This window comes from Taurulus bubalis (assembly GCF_910589615.1).
Source record: "Taurulus bubalis genome assembly, chromosome: 6".
Taxonomy (NCBI): Eukaryota; Metazoa; Chordata; class Actinopteri; order Perciformes; family Cottidae; genus Taurulus; species Taurulus bubalis.
In genome coordinates this window covers 19291063-19301641 of record NC_136594.1, presented here as the reverse complement: position 1 = coordinate 19301641, position 10579 = coordinate 19291063, and the positions used below count along the sequence as shown (strand labels likewise).

The 10579-nt window shown below is 39.9% G+C and overlaps 1 protein-coding gene across 1 annotated transcript; it reads left to right on the top strand.

Moving 5' to 3' along the window:
- Positions 1-1753: 1753 nt before the first annotated feature.
- cxcl12b (chemokine (C-X-C motif) ligand 12b (stromal cell-derived factor 1)) lies at positions 1754-10331 on the top strand (the record flags this gene model as incomplete). The annotated part of the gene is made up of 4 exons (XM_079219873.1): positions 1754-1857; positions 4760-4877; positions 8805-8888; positions 10292-10331. The coding sequence occupies exons 1-4, from the start codon at positions 1791-1793 to the stop codon at positions 10329-10331; spliced, it is 309 nt and encodes a 102-aa protein (XP_079075999.1). The 5' UTR covers positions 1754-1790.
- Between the last annotated feature and the right edge of the window lie 248 nt (positions 10332-10579).

The following is a 10579-nucleotide window of genomic DNA, read 5'->3' as shown; positions in this document are numbered from 1 at the left end:
CTAGCCTTATCTGATACTCAAAAGAGTTCCTGTATGTTCCTTCAATACAGTCACTCTCCTAATAATTTACTGATTTACTTTATTCGATATTAGATTTTGCATCATTACAAAAATGCCACACTTTTTGAGTTATTATCTTGGGACAGCGTGAATGATAGCATGCCTTTTATATTTGTGTTTTTGAAACATATTTCAATATTTCAGTCATCATATATCTACTACAAAAGGTGTTCAGTACTTAGTATTTATATACAGTAGTTGGTTGATTTTCATGGCAATGCTTACAGGAGTTAGTCACATTGTTTTTCTCTGCTGTATATTATTGATTATTACTGTACATATAGATTCATTGTAAGAGGGGGAAAGAAACGCATGCGGTATGTGTAAGCTAAACATCAGAATATAATTTTAGCTGTCAGAAAAGGTGATTAATTGACAGCGGAATTGACATGACAGTAATTGATGGTTCAGGAATCTAAATGTACACATTTAGGAATCAACTGCAATTTTAGTTGCCAACATATGAGGAAATCAAATACAGACATCCTTATTTTGCTATCCTCATATCTGGTCAGATATACATGTTTCCAAAATGTTTGATTAATTCTATGATGATAAAAGGACTATTAACCGTTTTTCTTCTTCATCCTTCTGAATTTGATTTATTGATATGTCATTGGAAGCTGTGGAGAAATAAATCCACATTTAGTCCTCATTTTCATTAATTTCTTAACAAACAACAGTAGCCCATCACAGAGGCTTCCTCTCCAAATATCAGCTTTTTTAAAATATAATCTTGGCCTGGAGAGTCACATTAGTCAATTGCAAACAGTTTATAAAATGAAACCACATGATTCTCCTTTTTATTCAATACAGTTTCTCCTTTTCTCATTTTAATGATGCAGTTGGCAAGTTAAACAGTCCTTTAATAGTGCAATTACAGAGCAGACAGTGAAACTGGCATGAAATCCAGAGGAGCTCGAATAAGACATGAACCAGGCGTCGTGGATATGAGCCGAGACGGATGACATAAGAAAGCTGAAATATACAACAATATTAGTGCAACAGCAGGGAGCCCTGGCTATGGAAAGTAAGGACCTGTGTGTGTGTGTGTGTGTGTGTGTGTGTGTGTGTGTGTGTGTGTGTGTGTGTGTGTGTGTGTGTGTTTTGGCACGTTTTACCTGTCTTGTGGAGACATAAATCTGTTCAAAAAGTCACGTTGTGGGGACTCACCTTCCTTGTGGGGACACAATTCACATCCCCAGAACATAAATCATTACATTTTAGGTTGTAGACTTGGTCTAAAGCAAGGGTTTCAATTAGGATAAGTCTCCAAGAAATTCATTTAAGTCAATGTAATATCCCCAAAAGTAAGTCTGTGTTTTTGTGTGTGCTTTTGTGTGTGTGACAGGTGGCAAGAAGAGGCAAAGAAAATGGAGAGAAATCAGTCAAAAAGAGAGAGAAAGAGAGGGAGAGAAAGAGAGGGGAGAGAGAGAGATTTCCCCTCAGACTTTCTCCTTGATTCCCAGCCAACACATTTATAATCGAGGAAGTCTCCATACTAAACTCACTGCTTCTCCCTCCTTCCCTCCCCTCCTCTCCTCTCATGCTGGGACCCTGCCCCCTCCCTCCTGAGAAAATGGGACTCCCTTCTCTCTCCCCCTCTCTCTCTCTCTCTCTCTCTCCCATCTGAAGATTTAACACAGCGCAGAGCAGAGCTGGCGGTCACAGTTGCTCCCTGGATTGTAGCAGAGAGAGAGCAGCCCTCCTGCAGCCTGTTAGCCACCACCATGGATGTCAAGCTGCTGGCACTGATGGCTCTGATGGCCGTGGCCACACAAGTACCAACCTCCAACGGTGAGTCCAGCAGAGGGACGGGGGACTCGGGGGCCAAGCTTTTAATGGTGCATAGAGATTGTTGGTTTGGTTGGTTTGAGGGTTTCAACTGATTCTTGGTTGAAGAAATGTTGCTGGATGAGATGTTTTAAAAATGGGGCATGTCTGGATGTTGTGGCTTTTGGCATTTGGATTATTTTAATCTTGGCTGTGTAGGAAGAAACATTTCTGGAGTCGGTGAGAAAATCAGGTGAATGTCTTGAATCTAAATGAGAATTATATTTGGCTTCATGTTTTAACTTCTTGTTTGTTCAAAGCTTAACTTCTGACATTGTTGGCTCGTCTCTGTCATCTGAACGTTGATGGTTTGATGGTTGATGAGTTTCATTCGTTGCTGAAAAAGAGACATTTTGGACAAATTCCTTGTTGCTCCTGTGGCGGTTTCACTCCAGCGTTTGGGTTTGAGTTTTGTAACATCTCATCAAAGGATAGTTCCCAAAACGTAGACTTGTATTCCAAAATGATCCATCAGTCATTTATCTATATTTAATAAATAATCACTGAATATCTTAAACAATTATACGATTAATTGATTATAATTCCACAGAAAAGTAATATGCAACTAGTTTGATAACAGATTGAGTTTTAAGAAAGTTTTGAAAGGAAGAATGCAGAGAAGTCACCGGTTTTGCTTTTTCAAAGATGTTTTTTTGTTTTTATTAATGTTGTTCTCTGCGACAGCAAATTGAATGTTTTGGGATCGTAGACTGAAAAAACCTTGAAAATGTCCACACTCTGGGAAATTCTAAATTGTTTATCAAAATGATTAGTTGAGTAAACGATCAGCAGATTAACAAGTGATGAGAATACTTAGTTAGTGAATTCATTAGTTAATTGAAACCCTTGATAATTAGTATATCAGTGAAATTACATATTGGCTGTGATTAGTAATCTACATTTTCACTACAACTTTTTGAAACATTTGAAGCAATCCTTTTTTCCTAATTGAATTATTTGAGCAATAAATCTGGTTGCAATTGTTCCCATGATTCTAGTTTTCAGTATTTTAGACTAAAATCCTTAATGTACAAGGAGTTTCCCCCGTGACCCCACATTAATCTCCACATGTTACCCTTGGTAGGAGACAACAGGGTGTTGAGGCGTCTGGCCTGCATTATGCTAAGCTTGTTGTTTCAACTCCAGTAAGACCCCCGATTGCATATTAAAGAGTTAGGTCTAAATGTGTGTATTTGTCTTTTCCCTTTGCTTTCTTTTAATTAGTTTCTAATTAGGGATAAACAATGCGGCGGTGATAGCAGTGGATGCTCGCTTCTGGGCCCGGCGCTGCGTGCTGCATAATGATTCCCTAGTTTGCATGAGAAAAGACCCTGAATGGGTGTGAATCATTAGGCTGATATTACTGAGGATTTAGCCATTTGTGGCAGGACATTTGGTGTTGCATTACACACATGCATATCAATGGGAATATATTTAACCCCAGAACAAAGGTCTGTTTGCTACACGTGACTCACTTGATTACATTTATTTTAGTTAATTATGGCAGGAATATATTGATCCAAAAAAATTAGCTGTTGAACACACTCTGTCGCCTCTGAGAAGCATGTTTCCTCTTTTAAACCAGAATAAATGGAATAAAACATCCGGGCCTTTAGGATGAATTCCTATAGTGTAAAGTTGTATTGCACTATTGTTTCTCTTCATCTTTTCATTTTTTATTTTTACAACCATCATCCTTCAAAAAGGCGAATTAAGTATAAAGCTACACTTAGTTGTTATTGCGTGCAGTTGGAGGTATTCGTGTGTATCTGTGGTCCTCTGGGCCCCCGAGTGCCTCCATGGAGTCTCACGGGTGATTTGTAATCATTTTAAGAATGTACTTGAGGTGATTTCCTCTGAGGCTGTTGATGCCGTCTGAGCCGCAGAGTGCTCTTTCATAAAAGGGGCAAATATTGGAAATTGAATGAGGAGGACCCTTCTCCATCAGAGTGGCCACGCTGAATGCTCTCGGAGTGAAAAGCTGAAATTCTGCGTGTGTGTTTGAGTGTGTGGCTGGTCAGAAAGGGCTAATCTCTTTTTAATTAACATGATGCTCAGAGCAATAGCAGGTAAACTCATACGCTCACGCTTTGTAAAGGCCGGTTACAGTAGATAACGCACACTTTTCATTAGTCTGCCGAGGGAAGTTATGCATTTAGTCGCAAGTGAAATGAAGTAGAAACTATTGTGGTATAATTTTTTATCTTTAGTTAAGTTGACATGAAATAAAATGACTCCATCTCTGTTTCACAAACAATTAAATGTATACATTGAGAGAGAAAAAACATAAAACAGTCACTTTATCTACTTCTGAACCGCTACATGATCAATTATTGAGTTGATATAATTGAGTTAATTATTTGTGAAATGCCGTAGTGAGCAAAAATGCATTTGCATTTAAATATTATCAGAAACAAAAAGAAAATCAAAATAAGTATTTTTCCTCAAGTTAACAGTATCCTCTATAATGAAGTTAGAGTTCTGCTACATTTACTGATATATAAAGGCTTTATATGTAATGCAGCAGGTGTTTGTGTGTGACCCACCTTCCTTATGGGGACAAATGCATGTCACCATAATGTAAATCATTATATTTTATGGTGGAGGCTTGGTTTACGGTTCGGGTAAGATTAGGTTGTGTTAACTTAGCTTACAACCAAGTGAATCAAAGTGATTCATTTAACTTAACTTTATGAAAACTGCTGTTTCCTGTTCAACGTATTATTAAGTGGGTTGAACACAACATTGAGTTTCCTTTGAATGTTGTCCACTTATTTTAATCGCACAATTTCCTGTCATGTAGTTTATCACTTTTTGGTTTAACCGCTAATGCTAACTTGTGACATTCCTTGCTGTGTTTCTGCAGCAAAGCCCATCAGTCTGGTGGAGCGGTGCTGGTGTCGCTCCACCCTCAACACGGTTCCTCAGCGGTCCATCAAAGAGCTCAAGTTCCTCCACACACCCAACTGCCCCTTCCAAGTCATGTAAGTGAATGCTTGTGAAATTATTTTGGTGATTAACTTGAAGAAATGTATTTTCTATTGTGTGTCCAATCATTTCAAGGATGCTGCCACTCAAGTGGATTCTTTTAGATGTTGGTGTATCCAGGTGCATTTTATTATCTGTGTTGGTCAGAGTCAGTGCTGCCTTTAGACCACGGCCGCTCCCCAACTCTAGTCCAACTCTCTGACAAATAACTTTTTGGCTGCTAGCTTTTTTGTTAACCTGATTTGTGGCTGATCCTCGCTGGGTGATTTGATATCTTTGCTGTGCCTGTGGGAGTGAGAGTGATCTCCCACCACGAACATCTTAATGCTGATATGCAGATGGCAGTAGGGTGCAGAGAATCTTAAGTGGGGATCGACCAAATGATGAAAAAAAATAAGAGCTTAAAGAATATTCATATTCATTAATATCATGTAAATTGTATATACTTATTTACACGTTTGCTACAGAAATCCTTCAGACATATACATATTATTACATTTGATTAGTTAATGAATAATAACATAACTTATATTAATTAATAAATTATTGTAAAATAATCTTTTTTAATGATATATAAAAGGCAATACACTCACATATGCACACATGAGAGTGGATGTGTGAGTGTGTGGTGTTAATATTCTTCTATTATTTTCCTAAGAGAGGCCTCAGTTTAAAATAACACGATCCTCTCAGAAAGAGGAAAGCGGCTTGAGCTCAAGAGGGGCATTTCTGTTTTGCAAAGGAAGCAATAATTAAGGGTCAAAGTGATTGCCTTTGTATTTCTGCTGACCCACTGTGTCCCTTATACACTTTTTTTTTCATAACCTACCCAGCAACAGTGAGTATAATGTCACCAGTCTGGAAGACATTTCCTAAAAGGCCTCCTTTATTTGTTCGCTATAGAAAACGGGGCGGCAGAAGCCTCACAGCCAAAAGGCCGAGGGGCTTCTGCCAGAAAGAGAGGGGGGATAATGACTGTTAGAAGGGCTGAGCGAATGGCAAAAGGTCAAAGAGGACACACAGCGCTCCAGCCGGGACACAAACTCCCTCTAACCTCCCTCCAGAAAAGTGTCAGAGGAGTCAAGAAGTCATTCAGACGAGGAGCTCTGATATCTCTATTGAGGCAGATGAAAGAAAGCCATGCAGTAACACTATCCCCTCTGCCCTGTGTCCCACCGTGCGCCATCATCCTAGACCCCCACCCGTCCCAGCATGCTGTTGGTATTAACTTGCTGTGAAGTAATTACTACCTGCTGCTTGTGGAACTCAAATTCCAGCCAAGTCAATTAGGGTTTAGGCTCTCGGTTGGTCATCCAGACAAGCAGACAGATAAACAGGATGAAGGGAGATACATCAAAACAGCAGAGGGCTCCCGAGTGGATGAGCCAGCCACCCCTAATAAAATAAAAGAGGAGGGGGAAAAAGGGACATCCCTAGCAGTTAGTTTAAGGATTTGCAGCTGATGCTTGGATTGATGCTCCTAAACTGCTCTTTTAAGTTCCGGGGGCCATTTGCTCATTTGCTCGCGTGTGCGCATCTAAATGGGGCGAGGAATAGGGGAGGTGGCCTATTAAAGGGGTGTAGCGTAGGGGACGGAGGAGGAGAGTGTGTGAGGGGTTCAAATTGAATCAGAGCGCGGTGATGAGACAGCAGCGAGGAGGCGCAGAGGAATGTGTTTAATTTGCAGAGCCGTGTGATGGAGAGATGGAGGGCGGAGAAGGAGGAGCAGTGAGGCGAGACACCTCCCGAGTTGTGAACTCTCATGCACGACCTTTTGCCACCGAGGTGTGAGATCCACATGTTTGGAGGGGGGCGAGACTTCCCCCCTTCACGCCAACAGATCTGACACTCTCTCAGCAGCGTCTGATAACAGAACAAATCCTCTCCTAAATATTTGGTTCAGCTCTCCATCAACAGGTCATCACTCACTTGAAGGCGCAAGTGGTCTCATTTTAAAATCCCTGCAGATCCTGAGTCAGTCTTATGCCGCGTGTTAGATCCTGCAGAGAAGATATAGAACATCTGGGTTGTAAAATCTAATTTTCGTATGGGCGAATTTATATTTTCATTGTTTAGTAAGAGGAAAAGAGAGATGATATTTATAAAAAAAAAAATTAAATGACGTTTTCTCAATGTACCTCCCCTATCAGGAGCCCAGGTGTCTTTTAAACCCGCCTGACTGAAACACTCTCTCCTACAGACTCGCATCAAGATAGGGTTTACGGTGTTCTGTGTGCAGAGTAGCGACAGCTTTACAAGCCGCACAGTGCAGTGTGAGCTCCTCTCCAGCTGTCCCTGAGTGGAAACAGAAAGCGGTGATTCTTCACCGCCGACTGGAGAGTGACAGCCTGTTATGTGCAGTAATCCTCCGCTTTGCAGCTCGGATGTGTTGTAAGATGTGGTGAGGCTTTTTAGAGCTGAGGTGTTTCTGAGCTCAGCCTTCATAAACCATATCAGATATTCTCCTGACATATTGTGCTCGTTTTAACATCAAAGTTCATTGATTTATTCAGCAGGAGGCCAACCATAAATAAAGCAGATATTTCTATTTTATTTATATATGCATCGTGTAACTGGATTCCTTTTTATCTAAAAAAAAGAACACAGGTTAGCTTTAAATTTAGCAGTGTGATTTATTTTTTTAACTCTTGATATTGAGGTGACAGCTTGTTAGAAGTAGTAATCCTCTGGTTTAAACTGGGATATGTTGTAAGATTTTTGTGAGTTTTTGGAGATAAAGTTGAGCTTTCATTGAAGTGGGCTTTCATGAAAAATTAAACACATTTTATTTGTCATAAAATAACTTAAGTTAAACGCATATCTTTTGGATATTGTCTCTTCAATTTAAACAATGTCACCTCCCAATAATCAGTTTAACCACCTTTATAGTGCTTTTGGGATTCTAAATGTTACTAATGGCACATTTTACATCCCACCATTATCCAAATGGGCTCCATGGCTTTTTAGCTCATTTTCCCACATTGCAAGAATCCATCATTCTCCATTAATTTCAGCGCTGTATGCATCACCTTGCAGAGAGTGTAAATGTGGGACGAAGATGTTCTGTGAAGTGAAACACAGTTAAGGTGCTTAAAAACCTTTACATCCTGATTGATGTTGGTGTCAAAATGCTTACTCCATCTCAGAGGCATAAATCTATCAAATCTGAATAAACAGATAAACATTTCGAGATTCACCGTGAGAACATCCCTATGATGTTCATGTGTAAAACAAATTAACAACCATAAATCCATTTAGAAATCATGGAGAAAAAAATATAAGATATAAATCCAGAACTGGCCCAAACGGTTTTCAGGAGCTGGCATATTTGGCATATTTTGTACTATATCAATTTACTAAAATATGATTATAGCCCACAGCTGACTCGTTTCCATCTCCCAAAGCATTGTCAGTTTTCAGTCATCTCACAGTGTCAGACTTAAAAAATCCCTGCTTTGGAAAATGGACTCCAATCATCAAGTATAAAGAATAATAACCCCTATTTACATGTTTTATTCATAGCTACTAAGATGAACGTGTGGTCCTTAAAAATGCCTTAAAATGTATTCAAATAGAGCCAAACTAAAGAGCTAAAGTTCTACTAGAATCTGTATTAACTACACTGCTAAACTTTTTTCTTGAGGTTTCTGTGAGGTTGTATTACACTTTGGTTGACCACGCAGCTAATAACATAGATATCATCTGTCTACTGTCCGACATCACCGGATGTTCGGCTATGAAGGAAGCCCCGAAGTGAAAATATTCTCCAGTCGTCTTTGAACCTGATTTATTTCATGCGAGTTTGGATGAGGCTGGAATACTTTGCTGTCTCTGCATCTCTGCTTCACGTGAACAGCTGTGTACGTGAAGACATTTAGCAGAAATACTGGCATCTAATCCCTCAAATTTCTTTCCTCCAACAGTGCCAAGCTGAAGAGCAACAGGGAGGTTTGCATCAACCCGGAGACCAAGTGGCTGCAGCAGTACTTAAAGAACGCCATTAACAAGTAAGAAAGAAACCCTCACTCTCTCTCTCTCTCTGCAGACACGAACATCACTGACAGAGACAGAAAGGAAATACTCTCTCTCTTCCATGCTGAGCCTACGAAGAAATAAACCACTGTTATAAATGGTCATCTGTCAGTTTCCCGCCAACATTCTTTCTCTGAAATCACTGACATGGTTGATGCAAGAAGCTGAGTTATTATCTGTGAATTAATTAGCATGAGGAAAGAATAGTGATGAATCTGCCACTGCTGTGTCTGCTTCCTGTTTTCTCAGAAGCATGTTTCTGTGACTTCACAAAGCTGCAGAGTCATCAAATGTTCATAATTTTTGCTCGCTCTCAGTTAATGTACCAAATCACATGGTTATTTTTTATTTCTAATAGGCATTTTCCATACAGTTATCATCACTACTTGCACATCAGCATCAGAGTTGTCCCAGTCAGATTGCAGCATTGTGGGTTAAAAACTAGTCATAGTAAAAAAAAAAATAAGTGCAGCAGCTCATTCAATTTTTAATGAGCTATGCAGTTAAAATGTGTGCACTCCTCATAAAAAAAAATGCTCCCAACATGTCTGGTGGTGATTATCACCAGGCTGCATGTCTGCTTCTTTTTTAAACCACCATAAACACCTGAAGCACAATGTGAAGACAAACAATAAAGTAATTTTCTGAGGATCTATATTTACCGTGTTAGTAAAGATGAATACAGAAGGGATTTATTTATAAATGTATTTCTTTATAGTCTTATCGCAGTTTATTGAAGCCTGCATGTGGTACAGCACACGCTGTATGTAGAGATCCACACGCCGTATGTAGAGATCCACACGCCGTATGTAGAGATCCACACGCCGTATGCAGAGATCCACACGCCGTATGTAGAGATCCACACGCTCCACAAGCGTCGGAAAGTAAAAAATAGCAAATTGCAACTTGACTTTTTCTGATTCATCTTTTTTTAAAGCATCAGCTTGTTTCATGCTCTGCTACAGTTACATATACATTGTTGCTGCCTGGGTTATGTACCCCGACAGCATTTCTCTAGTGTAGTTAGCGCTACATTTATATACTGCACGCGAGTCTTGGGAGGAGGTTTGGGAGTTATTTTAATTTAAAGGGAAAGTGAGTGGTAATATTTGGACAGTTTGAGTTTGTTGGTTTATTTAATGTTTGTTCTGGACCAGACGAGCCATTATCAACTGACATTTGTGGGTTTTTAACGGTTATGCGGGACATCACGTTTAATCATTAGATTTGATTTAACTCCACAACAACATTTTTAGTGAATCTGGTTCTAATTCACTGTACTGATTTCCCCATCTGGTCCAGGAAAAGAATAGAAACAATGACCGTATTCTCCTTACAGGCTAAATAATACAAGTTATCCATCTGTGTTTCTCTCCAGGGTGAAGAAATCTAGAAGACGTAATAACAAGAAAAACTAACCGCAAGGGAAGAAGTGTATGTCGTCAGGCATGGTATTCCCGAGTCGAACCTGTATACCTCCCTGTCACTGCTGTGGATGTATGTAAACACGCTGTATGTACCTGTCCACCTCTCCGGACCGCTTGCAGAACCAGCACTTCACCGCCAAGCCGCCTCGAGCACCGCCACCGCCGCCGATCCCTCCGGACTCCCACGCAGTCACCTCCAACTCTCCCTGTTAGCACCAAGTGCAGCTATACCTCGAGAT